Source organism: Ceratotherium simum, chromosome 7 (genome assembly GCF_057802395.1).
Source record: "Ceratotherium simum simum isolate JZ-2026a chromosome 7, ASM5780239v1, whole genome shotgun sequence".
Classification (NCBI taxonomy): domain Eukaryota; kingdom Metazoa; phylum Chordata; class Mammalia; order Perissodactyla; family Rhinocerotidae; genus Ceratotherium; species Ceratotherium simum.
The window spans coordinates 31240940-31261222 of NC_141906.1; the positions used below are offsets into that span (position 1 = coordinate 31240940).

Here is a 20283-nt window from a genome sequence, read left to right on the forward strand (position 1 = left end):
GGCTGGCCTGGCAGCAGAAGTGACATCAAGTTCTGTCACTGCCTGGCCATGTGAGCTCTGACAGGTCCCCTCCCCCTTCTCAGCCTCAGTGTCCCATCTGTACAAAGAGGGGCTGGGACAGAGGCCTCCACAGGGGGAGGAGCACTGCCGGTAGAGGTGTCCTGCGGTGAGGCCTCTTTCCCCACTCTGCTGCCATGACTGCCCACTGGGCCTTCCCTGCTCCATCCCGACGGCCCTCCTGAAGCCCAGCTCTGCCCCCTCCGTCCTTTGTCAAAACCTTCCCTTAGCACTTCCTTAGAGTATAATAATTTATTTACATGTCTGTCTCCCCTACTAGTCTATGAGCCCCTTGAGGATAGGGACCATTTTTCATCTCTCTGTTCTGTGTCCCTCAATTCCCAGCAAAAACATGGCAGATGCTCAGAAAAGTATTGTTGTGCTGACCCATAGTCCTGGTTTCAGGATTGGTTCTGTCTCTAACTCAGTACTCTGAACCTCAGTGTCCTCATCTGTCAAAGGGGGGTTTAGACCTGATGGAGCCACTGAAATGGGGGTGCAGGGATAGGAGGTGGAAGCAGTCGGGGCTCCCCTTTTCCACCTCATGGGTAGGAGGAGGTTCCAGTCCTCACCTTTCTTATGTTTCTCCTTCAGAACAATCTTGACTGTTGTGCTACCTGCCCCCTTCGGTCGGAAGTGGCGAGGGATGAAGCCCAGCGGGGAGCTGAGGCCAGTGGGCGCTGGGGTGCCCAGGCCTCTCTTTCTCCCGCCGTCCCCTGAACACAGGTCCTGAGAATGTCTCTGCAAATGACAGGAGGGATGAAGATCACTGATGGGTCACTGCCAGTGGAGTAGCAGCGAGAGGCCTGAGGGCAGATGCCAGCACAACTTCCCAGTGAAGAGGGCACAGGTTAGGGATAGAAGGAAGACCTGGATGGGATCGAGGATGTTCTCAGAAAGCATCTTTGAAAACTCTCAGAAGATAGTGATTAGGAAATCCAGCCTCCCCCAAGTCCTTCTGAGGCTGCAGAGCCAGGGCCTTGGGGCTGGGGTGGACAGAGGGGGCTGAGGTCTTGATCTGGCAGACTAAGTCACCAGGGACCTGGAGAACTTAATATTTAAGAATAGAAGGTGAGAATGCAGCGTGGATGAGAGTCAGGAAATTCTTCGTCTGAGAAGACTTAGGTGATGGGACAAGGGGATGGGCCTCTGAAGTTCCCACCAGGCCCAGAATCCCATGGGACAGGAAGACCAGGAACAGGCCCCATCTGGAGACAAAGAGTCTCTGGAGCCTCCTTTCCTGAGCCCCTGGAGTCCAATTCCTGAGCCCCTGCCCCTGCAGACCAGGCCTTGGGAGGGCTGGCAGTGACAGCAAGGGGTGTGTGGTGAGGGCAGCAAAATGGGGCAAGCGCCTCGCAGCTCACAGTTTGGGGATTGGGAGCTCCAGGCTGTGGGAGAGGAGCAAGTGGGCTGGGGGCAGGGGCAGAGCTTATTACCTCCCTACTGACCCTGAGTCGCTCACATTCCTTCTGCTACTGCCCCTTCCTGCTCTCTACAGTCTCAGTCAGTCCTTTGATGGCCCAGAGACTGAGTCCACAAGAGCTCTCAGAATGGAAACTGTGTCCCAGGCCCCAGCATAGGCCTAAGCATAGGGGGCTCCCAGGAAATGCTTGTCAAGTAGAATAGAGGCAAGAAGGAACTGAAGAGCCCAACTCCCGAATGGTGACTTGCCCACGTCATGCAGCAAGTCAGTAAGGAGCTGCCCAGGGCCTGGAACTAAGCCTGGGTGGGCTTCATTTAGCAGACTGCCTCCTGGGGAGAGGATGGGAAGGAAAGAGGATGGCATTGCTCAGATCTGTGGCACAGGGCCCAACTGAGAAGGTCTGGCCTGGGAAGGGAGGATGAGCTGGCAGAGGAGAAGGGAGAGCTCATTAGTTCAGAGCCCTGGGGAGTCTCTGGGAAGGGGAACCCGGCCTCCAGTCCCCCAGGGTCCAGGTGACCCAGGCAGAAAGAGCAGGTGGAGTTGTTCACATTGTAGACGTAGCAAGATGGCAGACGGGGACTTGAGTCAATGGGTCAGCCCATCTCCCACCTCTTTCCTCTCCGATCAGAGACAGCTGACCATGTTAGCCCATCTTACCTCTAGACCAAGATCAAGAGGGGGCAAGACAGAGGGGGAACAGTGAGGTAGCCCCCGGACAAAGAACCAGTACCTCAGAAGCCAGGTGGGGAAGGCTGGCCCAAGTCAGAGGCCACTCCCTTGGGGAACACGTTGCCCAGAGGTGGCCTGAACTATGGACAGGCACAGGCTCTGGATGGAACAGTGTCAAACAGTTTCCCAGGAGGGAAATCGGAAAGCTTGGGGCCTGCTCCTGCCCTGCGTGGTGTTGTTTCCCAGGCCCTTCCTGGCCCATCAGCCATGATGGGAGCCATGGTGGGAGGCTAGGGAGAGGGGCTGGAACACAGTGGGGCTAGTGGAGCTGACCCAGGGGACAAATGAGAAATGAGGACAATAGCTGGTATCGCCTGCTCCAGAGTCATGGAGACTTAGGCCCTGGACACCGCCCGCCTTCCCTCCTCACCCCACCCTGTCAGTGAAGCTGTGCACTCACCACCCCGCGGTGTGACTGCGTGGTGTCCTCTTCAGCTGATGTCTCACTTGACCCATCTGGAAACCCAAACAGAAGTCGGGTCAGCCCCCGCCTCCTCAGCCTTGCTGGCCAGAGCCCTGCAGGCCTCCACCTCTAGGCTCTGCCCCTCCAAGGCCCAGTGCCACTTTTGCATTCCCCACTTACCAGCAGGTTCCTTTGCCCCAGTGGGGACTTATTCCCACTTCTAATTACAGCCTCTCCTCACCCTTGGGTTGATAAGGTCTCTACAACTGGGTTGCTGCCTCAGTTACCCCACACTGACCTGGTCAGTAAACTGCTTTGCTGGGCCAGAACATCTTGTTCAATGCCCGTCCTGGATGGCCCAAGGACCCAGAATCCCATGCCTGCAGCCTGCTTTGCTGCAGTTCACTGGGCAGCCACTCTACCCAGCCACACTTGAAGTCACCACACCTTGGTCTACACTATACACTCCCAGAGCCCCATCCTCCAGCCCCTCTGCCCCTCCAGCTGGAACACCCTAGGACTCCTCCATCTCCCACCCCCTGGGGAGCCAGCACACAAGGCCCTTTAGAGCCCCGCAGCTTCCTAAAGCCCTGAGTGGGATTCCATCTCCGTAGCCTCTGCCTCACATAAAGTGTGGCTCCCTCCGAGCATTCCTGGTTCAAAGACAAGGAACACTGGCATTTGACCGTCCATTAGAAATCAACGAGGCCAGCCTCTCAGTGCACACACAGTACAACTGAGGCCCACAGAGGGGAAGGAATCTGTAGGAATTTACTGGAAGAACCAGGACTAAACCGCAGTCACCTGGCTCCTGGTCCAGTGCCCTTCCACGATGCCAACATCTGGGGAAGCATTCTACAGTGGAGCACTCCCCTCCCTGAGTCCTGCCTCTTCCAGGAAGCTTTCCTGGACTACCCCAGCCCACAAGGAACAGTCTTACCATCTGGGCACTTCATTCTACTCAAACCAGTTGCTTTTCACAAGCCAATGTATTGGCCTCTCTCTGTGCCCAGCTCTGCCATGAGGAAGACAGAGGACACGTGGTCCCTGCCTGCACAGACCCCTCTCCTGTGCCTCTTCTGATCCTCTTGGGCTCACCTGATTGGGGGCCTTCGTCCCCCTTGTTGCAGGCACTGCAGCAGTGCCTTCTCTGCATGGGCTCCAGCCAACTTCCCTCCTTTGCCCGCACCTCCTGTCCACGTCTCCCGCCCCCCTCTTCTGACCCCACCGCACTCCTGCCTCTGCTCCCAGGCGGCCTAGACCCCACATGTGCATGCACAAGAGGGGAGCATGGGGGAATTACCACCCTTGGGGTGAACCTTTGGCCAATGGGAGTTGGTGGCAGGTTGACAAATTCTTACTCTTCCTCTATCACCCCCAGGCTTTCTGAGCAGCAGAAGACGACTTGGAGCGATAGGTCACACTTGATATCAAGGAGAGGCAGCTCCCCAACACCTTCTTGCCTTGCTTCTCCCTCCTTCCCTGCTTCCCTCCCCCTTTCCTCCTTCGTGCTCCCTGGAGTTGCAATCAAGAAGAGGTGCACATCAGCCTCTGCCACAGGCTCAGCTTCCTGAGGGCCCAGCTGAGCCCCCACCCTTGAGGAAGGGATGGTCTGCTACATGCTGGTGTCCCAGTCCACGGCCAGCTCCCTGGGGCAGGGTGCGTGGGCACTGCCAGAGCTCCAGACAGACTCACCTTTGCAGGCCTGGCAGCAGGAAGGGGGCAGCGGGAGGGGTGCGGGGCAGCCTGGTTCCGGGCAGGTCATGAGGCCGCAGTAGATCTGGCCCTCCTGGCAGACAGAGCAAACAGGAGCTGGGAGATGAGCTCTGAGGAGGATCAGCCTTGGGGCTAGGAGAGCCCCCTTCTCTGGGGTCAAATGGCCTTGAGGTCTCCCCTGAGGTGGGGGAGGGAGGGAGCAGCAGAGATCCTGGGCAAGGCCCAGTGAGCTCAGAGGTGGGGGCCCCTGTGCCCTCCCCACTCCCACTCTGGGCCCTGAGGTAACATTCATCCTTCAGCTTCTAAAGCATTTTCCACCTGGTTTCTCCCTAGGCTCTCACAGCAACTGGTGAAGTGGGATTCTCCCCTCCTACAGATAGGGAGAGCCCAGAGGGGGACCTGGACCACCTGAAGTCAGAGACACAGCCCAGGAGAATCAAATAGAGCCTGGTCTTCAGGCTTATCATACTCAGATCAATGTCCTTCTCCCCTGGCCTGGAACAGGGGGCCCAACGCAGGGGAGGGGGGGCAGGTGGGTGACACCTTAGGCTCATCTTGCTCTTATTGAAAACCCCAGCTCCCCAACTTCAGGACCCAGCTTTGAGAGGCAAGACTGCAGGAGAGGCCTCCTCAGAGTCAGGAGGTTGGATGACCTTTGGTGAGTCACTTTTCTTCTCTGGGCCTCAGTTTCCTCCTCTGTGAAATGGGAGCACTCCCATCTGGGTTGTGAAGATCAAGTGAGGGAATGGTTGTGAAAACCCTTTTTAAACAATGTGTACAAAGGCACATTGTACCCGGAGGAAGTGATATTACCTTGTTCCTTTCCCTATTCCTTTTCCAATGAGCCTCAGAAGTAAGGATTCTGATCCCTCAGATGAGGCCAGGAGTCAAGCCAGTCCCATATAAACAACGACGAGAAAAAAGAAGGGGAGACCCAAGTACCCAGGGAGAAGGGATCAGAAGAATGCTCTCACCACCCCCTCACCATCATTCTGTCTCTTCCCACAGGCCCCACCTATCCCAGGCCCTCGTCCCCTCATAGGAAGCAGCGCAATGCAGGGAAAGAATATGAGTTTTGGAGTCATGTGGTCCTGTGACCGAATTCTGGCTCTGCCACTTAAATAGCTGTGTGACTTTAGGCAAGTTGCTTCACTGCTCTGAGCCTCAGTTTCCTAATCTGAAAAATAAGTGCTACCCTTCTCCTAGGGTCATTGGGATGCTGTATATAAACACAAGGCATTTCCATAAACCTAGCAGGCACAGCGTACTAGACCACTGCAAGAGGCTCAGGCCAGGCCAAAATAATCACCCTCTAAGTTGATTTATAAGTAGTCATTCCTTGTTATTTGTAAGCTGTTTGCTCTGTAGCACAGATACTTTAAGATTCAGAGGCTCGGACTGATGAGACCCTCTCACCGAAAAGATGGGGAGGCAGGCCCGAGGAAAGTGACTCACTCAGGGTCACAGAGGGAACCATGGCAGAGCTGGAGCTCAAACATGGGTGAGTGACACCTAGTCTGGGCCTCTTACTCTCGCATCACTGCTAAATCAGATGATTATCTGAAGCAGAGAGGACACTGGAGATCACCTGCGCAGACTCCCTTATGCACTCAGAGGAGCTGAGGCCAGAGCGGTCTGATGATCAGGAAATCGGGAGGGCAGGAGTTTCTCGCGCCAGTGCACAGACAAAGAACTGAGCCCAAGGGTGAGGACCCGCAAGCCTGTGGTGGGGCCACACCTAGAACCCCCCAAGGAGGAGGATGAAGACTTTCCAGATCAGGCCCTGCTTAGCTTCAGTCTCTGTCCCCTGATAACACCGCAGAGTCAGCCCAACTCTGACCACAGGCAGGGGGAGCTGAAACAGCTTCAGATTAAATTCTACTTGCTACCAACTGTCTGGCCCTGTCTCTATGCCCCAGGACTGAGAACTGATCATTTACTCACTCATTCATTCATTCATTCATTCAATAATCATCACACACATCCTCTGAGTGCCAGGCCCTGAGCCAAGAGCAGCAGAGGATACAGAAATGAATTGGACACATTCCCTCCCCTCAAGGAGTGCAGAATCTACTGGGGGAAACATAAACAGGCAAACGGCAGTGTGAGGTGATCCGTGCTATAATAGGCAGCTCAGGAGGGTGCGGAAGGGCAGAATGGGCAAAATGTTTCAAACCTCAGACGTTTCCTTCCCCCTGAGCCCATTCACCCTCACTTTGCTTTGACCAGAGGAGACAACTCCCCCCAGTCCACATTGCCGTGCTTTGCGCGTCCAGACCACTGGCCTGTGCTAAAGGAAAGTAGATGGTCTTACAGTACAGCTGCAGAGGACACACTGGTTGGGCAGGTGGGAAGGGAGCAGATCATGGGCACTGAAGATCTCTCCGTGTTGGTACACGGTCCCGTTGCGCTGGCAGGACTTTGGGGGGGCCCGGAGCCCAGAGGGAGTGTGAGGTTCTGCAGGTAGAGAGAGGCAGGAGGAAGAAAGAAATGAGGTTTCATGTGGATCTAAGATCTTTGCCAGAATTAACTGGGCCACTTTTCTGAAGATTTTGCATTTCATCTCATCTTGGCATTTAAACCGAGCTCTGGCCTCAGCCTTTCCAGTCAGTCCCCATATCAGCTAAGCTAGAGGTCTTACTGACACCTGTATCTGACCATGTCACTCCCTCCCATGGCTCCCCACCATGGCCTTTCAGCCCCTCAGCATCTGAGCTGGCCCCAACTCAGCTTGCTGAGTAAAAAGCAAGGCCAGAAGCCTCAGCTCCACTGAGCCCCACTGAGTGAGGACCTGCATTAGTTCATTCAACATTCAGTGAGCATCCACAGAGCACCTCCTAGTGCCAGGACGTGTTCTAGATGCTGTTCTAGACGTGTTACCCACAGCAGTGAACAAACAGAGTCCCTCGTGGAGTTATATTCTAGTGGAGTCAGCTGGGGTGATCTAGACTGGCCCTGTGCTTGGTGCAAGCTCCTGTCATTCACTGGCCATCAGAGCCCTCCTCCCCATCACCTGCCAATTAGCCAGTCCTTATCCTGCTGGGTAGAGGGGTAAGCCTCCAGTCCTGAGAGAACTTACTTGTTCTTTCAAGACACCTTTCCTAAGCACCTTCTCTGTACCAGGCACCATGCTAGGCATTGGGAACAGAGTGCCGGATAAGACTCAGCCCCTCCCATCAAGAAACTCACAATCTAACTGGGTAGAGACACATGCCACAAGCTGTGACACTGTATGGTAAGGGCTAGGGTGGATGGAAGCAAGCACAGAAGTTGTGGCAGCACAGAGGAGCCCCTAACTCAGCCGGGGTGTAGGGGGTCAGAGAAGGCTTCCTGAGGGCGCTGATGGCTGAGCTGAGTCATGAAGAAAATGTAGAGCCGGGCTGGCAAGGGGGCAGGGCCCGAAAAGAGAGAGGGAGAGAGGAGCATGTGAAGGAGAAGGGGCCTGGGCAAGGCACAGACAGCAGGAAAAGGCCGGGACTCCTGGAGTCTGCCCCAGCCAGGGAGGAGCCATGATGCCCCCTCACCGGGCAGGATGAAGCGCAGAGCCCCTGCTGCCCAAGGAACCCAGAGCCAGGAATCTCTACGAACCAAGTCAGAGCCACAGTCAGATCCCTACCGGGGTCCCACTTGGAAAATGAGCCCCTCTACATACATACTCTGCACTGGTCCCAGCTCACCAGGAGAGCCTGGTTCCAGAGCCTGGAGCTGAGGACATAATCTGGAGCCTTCCTTCCTCACCTTCTTGATGCTTCTAAACACCGATTTCCCTCTCAATATCTCCCTCCTTCTAAGTTGGCCTCCCCCCTGGCTGCTCCTCATTGGCCACTCAGTCATGCCAGTTTCTTCTTACCTGTCCTCTCCTCTCTCTTACCTCTGCTTCCTAGAATCCCAGTCTCAGGGGCCCTTAGAATCTTAAAATCATAGAATCGCGGACATTTAGCATCAGGACACAGAGTCCTCGAACCTCAGCACTGTGAGGAATTTCAGAGCACGTGTACTCCAATCCCTTTGGTCATTCCCAGCCCCAGGGTGGTAATCCTGGGGTCTCCCTACAGGGCCTCCCAGCCCCAGCTCACCCACTCCACTTACACAGGGCGTGTCCCTCCCTCCCGCTCAGACCAGCCAGAGAGAGACTGGAGCCCAAGTGTGCTGTCAACAGGCCAAGCACCCCCTTTCCTTCAGCTACTTTCCACATTGCTCCCTCCTCCCGTCATGCACAGCTACCGAAGAAAGAAGTTTGCTGCTACCCCAGCGCTCCTTGGGGATCCCGGATGTTTCTTCCCCTGAGCACCTTTGTGTTTCAACACTTCTGATGGCTAGAGACTACCCCTCTCACTCCAGGGGCCCCTCTCAGCCAGAGGCCTGCATCAGGAGTGAGATAAGGGCCAGTGGGCAAGGCGGGAAGCGAGGCTACTTACCCACACACCGGGGACAGCACTGCTGCGGCTCGGTCACAGGCTGGGGGCAGTGGACAGGTGGGCAGTGGAGGCGGTAACAGCTCACTTGGGCACTCTGAAGGGGACACAGGGGTCAGTGCTGGTTCCAAAGAGCCATTGCCTCCCACCTGAATGCATCTTCTCCCAAAAGCCATCCCACTGCTGGACATTGGCCTCGTAAAACAATAAACTCAATTTGTCCAGCCTCTCCCCTGCCCCTGATAACTTGCGTGGCTTGCCCATCCGTGTCCCTCCTCCCCCACAGAGGAGGGCACAGTGTGTGTGGATTTGTGCAGACTTTGTGTCCCCTTCATGGTGTTTGAGAAATACAAGCAAAAGGCCTGAGTTATTAGAACACCAATCTAGACTGTGTTATTTTAACTCTGGGGCTTTGTGCTTTTAGCTCTGGGCCTGAGTCTCATGATTAAGAGAGGAATGTGACACACGAGGGCAGGTGACAGGGATGGGGACACGACTAGAAACCTGATGTGGAGAAGACTCGGGCTTTGTGATCCACTCCTTAAATCTCTGGGAGGTTTGGGAGGCCCTGCCCAAGGGCTTTGGAGGAGGCCCCAGAGAAGGAGGGGCCTGAAGTTCTTATGCTTTTTGAAGTACAGCAAATGAAAGAAACTGGGGCAGAGAAACACAGACACAAACAGAGGAGCAGACACAGAGGAGCTGGAGAGAGGCCACCACCCCTTCTGGAGGTTTTCCCAGCCCGCCTGGAAGTTTGCCAGCCCGTCCTAGGCGGCCCACACCTTGCTCTTCCCTCTGTCATAAGGGGTCACTGGACTGTGTTGTAATGAACCATTCACATCTGTCTCACCTATTTAACCACAAATTCAAAAGAACAAAGACCAAGCCTCCCTCTATTCATCTCCGAATTGTCAGCACAGGGCCTTGCTCCATGTTAGTGCCTGCTAAAGTCTGAATGAATGAATGAGTGAATGAATGAGAGCCAGGAGAGAAGGGACAGATGGTCTCTCTCTCAGGTGAATGGAGCCAGCTTTGTTAAAACTCTGAAGTTGGCCAGTTTGTTCCCAGCCTCCTTGCCCACCCGACTGCCCCAACAGCACTTCTCCCAGAGCAGCCTCTTGCCCGATGGAAAACCCTGGACCAAGCCCTAGTCCCTCTGGAGCCACTGCTTCCCAAGGTGGCCAGAGGTGATCACAAGGACTAGTCAGTGCTAAGGGGCACCCTAGAGTCCACAGAATTGGCTCCAACAGGGGCCTTCTAGAGGCCTGGCACACCTGGGTGCTTAATAAATGTCTGGAGGGTGAACTGAGCCCCTCAGATGAGAAGCGAGGTGGAGTGTGAGGAACTGTGTGGCCTGAAGAGTTAGAATCTCTCTTTGATTCCAGCCTTGGAGGAGCCAAGGTATGGAGATGATCGGCAACACGTGCAGGAAATAAGATGGAGACAGGCTAGGGGTTGAGAGGGCAGGGGACAAGGCCTTGCATCCAAAGGGTGCCTCTCAGGAAAGTCATAACTACCATTATTGAGTGGCTACTAGGTAGGGCTTTATGTTATATAGAAGTGTATTATCTCACTCCTTCTCAGCAACCCTAGAGGTAGGTGCTATTATCCACACTTTCGAAATGAGAAAGGAGCCTCCGAGAGGTTAAGTGGTCTAAGATCACACAGCAAGTAAGCACTGTCTCCAGGGTCTGTGCACTCTCCATGATGCCCAGCTGCCTCCGATGGACGGGTCAGGGGCTCATTCATTCACTCAGTATTTCCGGCACAACTACCGGGTGTCAGGCCTTCCTCTGAGCACTAGAGACATGGCAGTGAGTGAGACTGACAAGGTTTCTGCTCTCACGGAGCTCACATCCTAGCAGCGGGAAACAGACTATAAAAAATAAACAAGTAGGAACAAGATCATTTCAGATGTTCAATTTATGATAATAATAAAACAAGGCAATGTGATTGAGTTAACAAGGTTAGACTATTTTAGACACAGCCGTTAGAGAAAGCCTCATAAGGAGGTAACATTTATGTGATGAGCTGCAAGATGAAAAAGGACTATTCATGAGAAGATTTGCGGGAAGAACATTCCAGGTGGAGGAACAACAAGTGGGAATGAGTTTGAAGTGTTGGAGCGGGTAGGAAATGAGGTTAGAGAAGAAGGCAGAAGTCAGATCCTGTAGAGCCCACAGCAGGGAATGTGAATTTTACTTTAGGTGCAATGAAAAGCTGCTAGAGGGTTTTTAGAGCTTCTGGAATGACATGATCAGTTTAATGTTCAGAAAAGATCCTTCTAGCTGCTGCGTGGAGGACGGATTTAGAGAGGGGATCGGGGAGACCCATTAGGGCGCTCATGTAGCAGCCCAGGTGAGAGATGAAGGTGGCTTAGATTGGGGGGGAGCGGTGATGGAGGAGAGAAGTGGAGGGATTCAGGGTGTATTTGGGGGATCTCCCCTACAGCTCCCTGGGTTGGGGAAACTGTGGATGTGTGAACTCTGGGGAGGGAGAAATGAGTTAGCTCCAGTGGATCACAAAACTTGGACTTTGTCAACTGGACCGCATGATATGTCTGGAATTTTCTGTTATGGTTTCCTTCCTATTCTTTGGCTATATTTCATGAAGTTCTTTTTGAAAAGGCTGATTGGCCTCAGATGTGCTAAGGAAAACCAAGGCAAGGCAGTCCTGGGGAGTTATGCCCCCACTGGCGTCAGAGTTCTAGGTGGGGCCAACATGGCCGAAGCAGTGGGGAATCAGAGGGACAGGCCTCAGGGAGAGCGAGATCCCAGTGATCAGAGTCAGGAGAGGGGCTGGCTCACACTCCCTCCACCTCCCAGTGTCTCCACAGAAGCTCTTCTCGGCTCCCACCTTGAGGACTGTTATAACAAGGGAGGCTCTTACTGGCCTTCTGCATTCCTCTCTTGGCTCTGTGCAGGGAAAGAGGGCCTAAGGGGCTGGCTCCGGCTGGGAACTAGGTACCCCTCCCTCCCAAGCACCAGCACCCGGACAGAGAGAGCTGAGGACATCAGGCCAACTAGGCTGGGCCCCAGGCAGCTGAGCTAAAGCCAAGGGTGTTTCAAATCATTCCCTCCTTTCCTACCCCTCCAACCTCATACCTGGCCTGAGAATTCTGGACCACATGGGGGTCTCATTTATGCCACTCAGTTGACTGTACAGGGCCCTGTGGAGGGTGCTGGGTTGGGGTGGGCCGAGAGGAGACAGAGGTGAACAAAAAGACCTGGTCTCTGCCCCAGTTTGTTCAGCCTCCAGTGGGACACCTAACTGGGCATGAGTGAGTGTCCAGGAAGACCTGCTCTCAGGGGCTCCATCTAGGAGGGGCAGTACCTGACAGACACAAATAACTATTATACTGACCAACAGTGATCAGGAGAAATGGACAGAGAAACTTATGTGGCATCCCAGAAGAAGAAAATACTTCCAGGTGAGGGATCAGGTAAGCCTACTGGTGGAGTTGGGCGAAGGCTTGAAGAATAAATATTTGGACCAGTGGCATTGGGAGAACTCATACTAAGGCAGGGCGGCAAGAGAGGTGGCTGGAGGAAATAGGACAAGGAAAGGAAGGAATGGGAGGTGGGGTCGGACAGGCTCTGTCTTCTCCTGCATGGGAGACAGGGAGGCTGGCACCAGCAGGAAAGAAGGCTGAGATGAGAGATGGGAGGCCCAGGTCCTCATCCCAGCCCAGTGACTGACCCACTGTGTGACTTATCTCTGGGAGGCACACAGTAGCTGTCTACTCCTACGTATTGAGTACTCGGTAGCGAAGTGGTATGGCCCCAAGTCCCTCAGCTGCTGCTGACAGAGCACGATTCCAGGGGGCCTGGTTCCAGGATGCCCCTGACCTTCAGAGTCAGGCTGTCCTCGTTCCCTCCGGGGTCACTTCTCTGGAGGTCTCCCAGACATACCTGTCGCAAGTGGCCAGAGAAACCTACCTCGGAGCAAGTACAGCGCAGGCAGTACATCAGGCCCTGTGGCTCCAAGTAGGGGTGCCAGCTCTCGCCCGGGGAATATCTCTTCCCGTGGAAAAGGCAGAACATGTCTGGGCCTGGCAAACCAACCAGTGCATTGTCAGTCCCGGGAGCCTCCAGCACAAAGACCCTGCCTCACCCCAACTTCTATCTGACTCTAGGAAGGATGTCATCAGGACCACTCAGGCAAAAGAGAATCTGCTGGATGCGCTCTCCCAGGCAGGGGGCCAGAATGTCTGAGTTTGAATCTCAACTTGACCACACACTTGCTGTGTGACTTTGGGCATGTCACTGCCCCTCTCTGAACCTTAGTACTTCTTTCACAGGGCAGTTAGGGGATCGAGCAGTAAAAGGGCTTTACAGATTTAAATTGTGGGATAAATGTTAGTTATTATGATTAGATGAATAATCTGAAGCCCAGAGAGGATAAATTACACCTCTAAGGTCACACAGCAAATCAGTCACCAAGCAGGGATGACAGCCCGTCTCCTGACTCACAGTCCAGTGCTCCTTCTGCCCTCATAATCACACTTGCTTCCTTTTCCTTTGTCCCATTTTGCTTATTTATTTACTACATCTCTGCACCCTCTCCTCCCTTGCCCTCTGCTGCTCCCCTCCCTCCTCACATACACATACACAAGCGCACACACACACACACACACCCTCTCTCTGGGTCCTCTGACCTACCTTTTGAATAAAGCCACTCACAGCAGCTTTCCTGCTTTCCTGCTCTACTGTGTCCCTGAATCCCAGCGAGCCATGAAGGAAAGTGCTTGAATTGGGAAAAGAAAATGCTGCCTAGTGAAAGGTTCTCAGAAACCTGGCCTTTAAATGTCCTGAAAAATGGTCATTGGTACCACGTGACTGCACAGTCAGTTGATTATTGTGTGTGTGATTGCACATCAATCGACTATTTTTGTAATTTGCACATCAGTTGTCAATATGTAGATGAATACCTCTAAGAATGACTGAAATAGTTTGTTACCTTCTGTGGGTTACATATGCTCCTGCAATCCTGCTTTCCTGACACCTCCAGCTCTCTCTCACCTGTCTGAGCCAATCAATCGCCTAGTCTTCCAGGCTATCTCTAGAACACTCCTGCCCTCACCTTTTACCCGCTCACCACCCAGACCTGCGTCAGGGCTCAGGCTGGGTGGGTGCTGCAGCCCCTGACCCCACCGCTCTGCCTCTTGCCCTCTCCCTGCCAACCCTCCTCCACTCAGGTACCTGGGAATTTTTACAACCTAGAAGAGATGCTATCATTCCTGTAGGAAAATTCTCCATTGCCTAAAGAATAATCTGAGCTCTTTTAGGAGGGAACCGGGAGGCCCAGCACAAACTAAGTGTCCCCAATGGCTTGTTGAATTAAATGAGATTGAAATATGGAGAAAGGAACCAACATTTATTAACTGTCTTCTCTTTACATAAATTACTTATCTCATTAACATTATTGTTTTGAGAATTGAATTGGATAATGCTTATAAAGTGCTTACTTGGTCCAGTTCCTCACACTTAGTTGAATGCCATCCATAATTATGGTAACAATGACCCTGCAAGACCGACATTATTCATCTTGAATAGTTATCATCTATTATCTATTCAAGATGATAATGTCGGTCTTGCAGGGTCATTGGGATTGCTACCATAATTATGAGAAAACTAAGGATCACAGAGACTAAGTGACTTGCCTAAGGCCATCCAGCTAGTGACTTGAAGCCAGGACTCCAGGCTCCCACGCAGAGCCCCCTTCAGTTCACCTCACCTCCTATGGCTTTTTGCCCAATCCCGGGGTCTAGAGGTTCCTTCTCTCTCTGCCCACCGGCCACCATCCCCCACTCCCTATTTTTCTCTCCTGGTCCCCTATTGGTCTAGAATCTAGAGGTTGCCTTTCATGCCTCCTGCTGCCCACTTTCTAGAGTCTCACACTCTCTGAATCATTCTCTTAGACATTTAAACCCACAGAATCACATGGCGCTGGAAGTAGTGCACTAGCAGGGGCAGCACACACACAGTGCAGGAATCCCTCTCCGTGTTGGGGGTGCAGTGGAGCACAGTCCGGGACACACACCTCCAGAGCAGAGACGCTCCAGGGCCACTCCTAACCTTTAGCAAGTTTCATCTGTAAGCAGCTGAAACCAGCCTCCCTCTGGCTCCTCGCAGTCCTGCTCTGCCTCTTGGGGCTCCCAGAGCAAAGATCTGAGGCCGTGGTCATGATGCGCTCAGAGTCTGTGCTTTGATGGCCACTGGGGACCGTAGGAACACACAGCTTAGTTCCCTTCCCACACCCTCCCCAGCCCCACAAAGTAGAGGGGGGATCAGGCAGCAGATCCTGTTCCCAGCAAGGCCCCGGCTGGCCCGTATCAAATGAGCTGTGTTTATCTCTCAGCCTCTGTTGGCCGAGAGGGTGGGACACAGGCCCAGCTGGGGTGCTTGTCAGAGCCAGCCCAACTCTCCAAGGATTGAATAATGTCTTTCTTCCTCAGTCCCCTCCCCCCACCAAGGAGTGGGCGATTGCAACACTACCACAGCCTTAGGTCTCAGCCTTGTTGCTGAAGAAAGCCTGTCCCCCCCTTCCTTGGGGCGGCCCTGTGGCCTGGCCCCTGTGCCAGTTGGCACCTCCTCCCCGCCACCGCCTGCTCAGAGCATAAAGACAGAGAGAACGTCTCAGCTCATGCCCAGGCCAGGAGGCCCCTCCTCCCACCAACAGACCTGGCAGTGGCTGAGAATGTGGGGGGCCTGGCAGGCCATTCCTCAACCCCAGGAGGCCTCCTGTGGCCACCACCACCACCCCACCATGCCCTCCAAGGTGAGAGGCACAAGAGAGGGCGGCATTGCCTGGAGCTCCCTCTTCTAGGGAAGTGAGTGCCCAAGGCCATGCCAGGCGGGAGAGAGAACTGCCAGGCCGCAGGCTGCCTCCCTCCCTGCAGTCCTGGCAGGAGACCCCATCCTTGCACGTGGCTGGTGGAAGGAGCTCTAGGCCCTTATGCCACGAATTCACTGTGTGACATTGAGGAAGGCTTTCTTCCCTTCTCTGAGCCTCAGTTTCCCATCTGCAAAACAAGAGGGGGAGGTGAACTTCGATCCTCAAAGGTTTTCTACACAGATAGTTTAGGAATCCATGATTTCAAAATTCTAAGACTCCAGGTTCTAGGTTCCTAAGATTCAAGATCTTAGAATTCCATGTTTCCAAGAGCCTACATTTCATTTGAACATGAAGCTTCTAGAATTGTATGATTTTGTGGTTCTAAGATTTGATCATTTCAAGCTTTCATGATTTAGGATGTGTTGATGGTCCCATACACCCAAGGTCTCAGGGGCTCCAAGGTAGGCTAGGATGAGATTCAAGGAGCCAGTGGGGCCGATCCTGAGTGACACAGAGAAGGAGGCAAAGTTTGTCTCTCACATCCCGTCCCTTCCCATCTACTCCCTTTGGTCGTCTGTGGCCTTCCCACTCCTGCCCTGGCCTTGGACCTGCCCTGCTTCCTCTCCCTACCCACCACCACCTCTCATCCCACCCACCGGTGCCCATGTCTGTCTCCTCAACTCGGGGGCCAACTGGGCCTTTTTTCAGGGATCTTTAGGAGTGAATGGCCCCTGGCAGTGATGTCTAACCCAGGAAAAAGAGTTAGTGGAGGGGGCTTTTGTTTGAGGAGGACAATGGGACAGATGTGGTGAGAGGTCAGCGATCAGGCGGGAGAGAGATGCAGAGCCCTCAGAGCCCGGAGGGCAAAGGAAAGCCATGGAAAATCTTTAAACTGGGACGTGCCTGTGATAGGGTTTTACATTTTAGAATCATCGCTGTGGCCACAGGAATGGAGAATGGATTGGAGGGCAAGACTGGAGGTAGACAGACCAGGGGGAGGCTGTTAGAATCATGTTTTGAGATAATGCTGCCCTGGACCAAGAGAGAAGCAGTGCTGATGGGCAAAAGGACAGGTTTGAGAAATACTTAGTAGGTACAGTGGGCAGGCTTTGGGACAGGCTGGATACAGGAGGAGAGGCTGAAAGAGCAGTCAAGGATGGGATTGAAGTTTCGGGCCTGAAGAGATAGGTGGATGTGGGGTCCTTGGCAGGATAAGCAGTAAATGTTATTATCATTAATTATGATATGTGATTATCATTAGTAATAGTAACATTATGTTCGCTATTCATTCATTTATTGAGCTTTTTATATATCAAGTCATACATGTCCATGGGCCTGGTACATGACTTAATAAGACAGCCTCCACCCTAAAGGAGCTCAGAGCCTAATGAAGACAGATAGATATAATACACACAGTTTGGCTATTGCTATGATAGTGGAAGCAGAGACTCTTCAAGGAAGGCTTCCCTGAGAAGAAGCCTGAGCTGGGTCCTGGAGGAGTTTACAAGGTGCAGAGGGGCAGCAGGAGCTACATGCAAAGGCAGAGAGATGGGGTGACCGTGTTCATGCAGGCCACTGCAGGTGGCTGGGGCATGCTGGGTGCCAGCTCCTCTTCCCACAGAAAACCTCCACTTGGATAGGACACAGCCAAAGCTCCTCCCCTAGCTTGACACTGACTTAAAGTAATTGGACTTAGTCGGCCTAATCTGAATTCAGGGCAGCAATATTTACCAGACAAGACTCCAAATGTTATGTCACCCCCAGCCTGCTTTTCCAACAAAACTCTCGGTGGTGGCCCTGTTTTCAGCCTCACCTCCTCTTGCTGAATTTCTCACTCTTCCACACCCTGCCAGGCTCCTTCACACTTCCATGCCTTCGCACATGCTGTTTCCTCCACCTGGAATGTGACTCCCCATCTCCAAAGTTTGACCAACTCCTCCTCATTCTTCAAAAGCCTGTTTAGGTGCCACCCTTTCTGTGAAGTGGCCCCAACCTTCCAGGCCACTGGCCACTCCCTCGCTGGGGCTCCAACAGAACTGAGTTCAGCCCTCTGTTACAGCTCTTATCATTGTGGATTAGACGTACTCATTAGTGGGTTCTTCTTCCTTACTAAACTGTGACGTTCTTGAGAGCAAGGGCCAGATCTCATTAATTTTCATATCTCCAGGGCTCTGCACAGAGCCTACCTGGAGTTGGTGCTCAATAAATGAATGCACAATAAAAGAATGGAGTCAATGGAGAAGGGAGGTTCTAGAAGAGGAGATGACGGATGGTCCTTAATTCTGGTAATTTCTTTCTTTAACAAAAAGAGAAGTTCATTATGTGATAGGAGAGCCAATCCCTTTCAGCACTTTGGCCCTGCCACCTACCAGGAACTAGCCTTTGACGTCTCCTTTCCAGCTCTTGCCATCTGAACTCCCAAACCACACAAACACTGTGTACTAAAAGGTCAGGAGGCTGGGCAGGTAAGGGGATGAGTGATCCCATGATCTTCACATGTAAGTCAGAATTTTCAAACTGTTTCATCCAAGGTCATCCCACAGTCTGCCTTGAAACTCTCATGCTGTGATAAAGGTCTCGTAGAGGGTGAGTTGGGAGTGGGTAGTGTGGTTGGGAATTCTTCCAATAGGAGGCAGAAAAGACAACAAGAAAGAAGCTTCTGGGCTGTAGGGGAGGCCGGATAAGGCCATGAAAATGGCACCAGGCGGGGGCGGGGCTGGGGTGAGAGGAGAGAGGCCTGGAACTGTGGCTGGCCTGTCCCCAGCCTGCAAGAACTCAAGAAACCTGAACAAGCCAGGCTGCACAGGAATGTGAGAACGTTTACATCTTTCCCCTCACGCCCACACAGCCATACTTTCTCTATTTATTTATAGTCCCCTTTTCACACAAACAAACCCTACTCCACTCTGAGGCACAAGCTCTGCTCTGGGCGCTGGCACCTGGTGGGGGAGGCCTCCTTAGGGAATCAGAAGTGAAAACCTCAGCTCCTCAGTGGCTGAGCTGTGCAGCCTAGGGAAAGGGCCTCACTTCTCTGAACCTGACTCCTCTTATTGGCATGTGACAGATGTTCAGGAGCATAGAAGGACCTCAAAGCAGAGAATCGTCAAACCAGGAAAGGCAGCTCTGTTACCTGGAAGGGTCAGGGGGCAGAGATGAGACTGTGTACATTCTATTCTGCACTGGACGTATACAGTTAGATTCACAGAATCTTGGAAAGTTAGGGACTGAGAGATGATGTCCAATCCCCTATTTTACAGATGTGGAAACTGAGTCCCAGAGAGGGATCAGGACTTGCCTAAGATCACTGATTTATGCCAGCACAAACTCCAATGCCAGTCTTCAGATCTGAGGGGGAAGCTTATAGGGACACGCCTCCCCTAAGGAACAGGACCAGAAGAAATGGCTTTAAATTGCAAGCAAATGGGTTCGGGTGAGACATAAGAAAGAACCCTGACTACAAGAAGGGGTAACAGAAGAAGACCGTGGAACAGCCATCTCCGGGATGGGATCCTGCCCAGAGGCAGGGGAATGCCTGAAATGATCTCAGCACTGCACCTCCCAGGAGCACGGCTCCCACGCCACTCCTTTTCTTTGGGAGTCCAAGGGATTCAAGGTCCCTCTCCCAGAGCCCGGCGCCGGGACTGGCGGCTTGGGGAACTTGAGAGGCCAGTCCTGGAACAGGTGCAACAGCTGGAGCAACCGCGCAGCTGTTGCCCGGCTCCGGCTCTGCAGCCTGTGGACGAGTGAGTGAGACAGAGACCTCTGCTGGTGGGAGAGAGGAGGTGCAGAATCTTCTAGACAGAGACGCTGAGAGGGGCGTGACTGAAGCCAGATGTCACTTAGATGCCCCCACCTCCTCACGTACATCTGAACAGGTGGATGAGGATGCGACTAAGCTGAACAGCGGGCGGGGTCCCCACTGGCGGGTCTCCCGGGCCCTCCAGGTACTTTCTCCTGGTGTCTGAGGGTCTGTCTATCTACTCCTCCCTGGCAGGGCAGGAGTACCAGGCGGCAGACCCACAGTCCCCCAGCTCCCTTTCCAAAGGTCAGAGTGGACTCACAATCAAGGCAATAGCACCTTGGATCTTAGAGTCTTCGATTACTGGATGTTAAAGCCGGAATGGTCCTCAATGATTATCTATTTGGGTCTAACTGTCTCTTTACAGCTGGGAAAGCTGAGAGGCAGAGAAAGGCAACTTGCCCTGAGTCACAGTTGGAATTGGTGGCAGGGCCAGGGCTGGTGCCCTGACCTTCTGATTCCAAGTTTGCCTTCTGCTCCCATCATACCAGGGGTAATCCCTTCCCACCCCGTCTCTGCTTCTGGGGTCTGGGATTCTGTCACCTGGGAACAAAAGCTTTGATTCCCATAGTACATTTAACACTTGGAGAAAGATTAGAGGGGTCAATGTTTTTACCTGGTAACCGACTCTCTCCTGAAAGCAGGATCGGATGGAGGGAGAGAAGAGAAAGCAGAAGCAAGCTGGACATCTTAAGGAGAGGAGGGACAGTTAGTAAGGGAAGAGCACAAAGGAGAGAAGCTGACATAGGGGAAAGAGCACTGGAGAGGGAGTCAAGATACTAAGCAGGTTCTTGTTTCACAGAGTGGTGGGTGTCCAAAGTGACCAGCATCACACACGTATGCAGCTCAGCCTGGGACTGCAGTCAGTACTGGTCAGTGAGCAGGTCATTGATCCGGCCTGGGTAAG

The 20283-nt window shown here is 53.2% G+C and overlaps 1 protein-coding gene across 1 annotated transcript in view; it reads right to left on the bottom strand.

Moving 5' to 3' along the window:
- Positions 1-20283, bottom strand: part of CHRDL2 (chordin like 2) — a 30681-nt gene that overhangs the window by 7260 nt on the left and 3138 nt on the right. The window contains exons 2-7 of the mRNA XM_004433994.2: positions 12679-12791; positions 8747-8840; positions 6643-6785; positions 4308-4401; positions 2610-2665; positions 630-798 (exon numbers count right to left, since the gene is read on the bottom strand). Of these exons, the coding sequence (XP_004434051.2) occupies positions 630-798; positions 2610-2665; positions 4308-4401; positions 6643-6785; positions 8747-8840; positions 12679-12791 (669 nt within the window). The remainder of the gene's footprint in view (positions 1-629; positions 799-2609; positions 2666-4307; positions 4402-6642; positions 6786-8746; positions 8841-12678; positions 12792-20283) is intronic.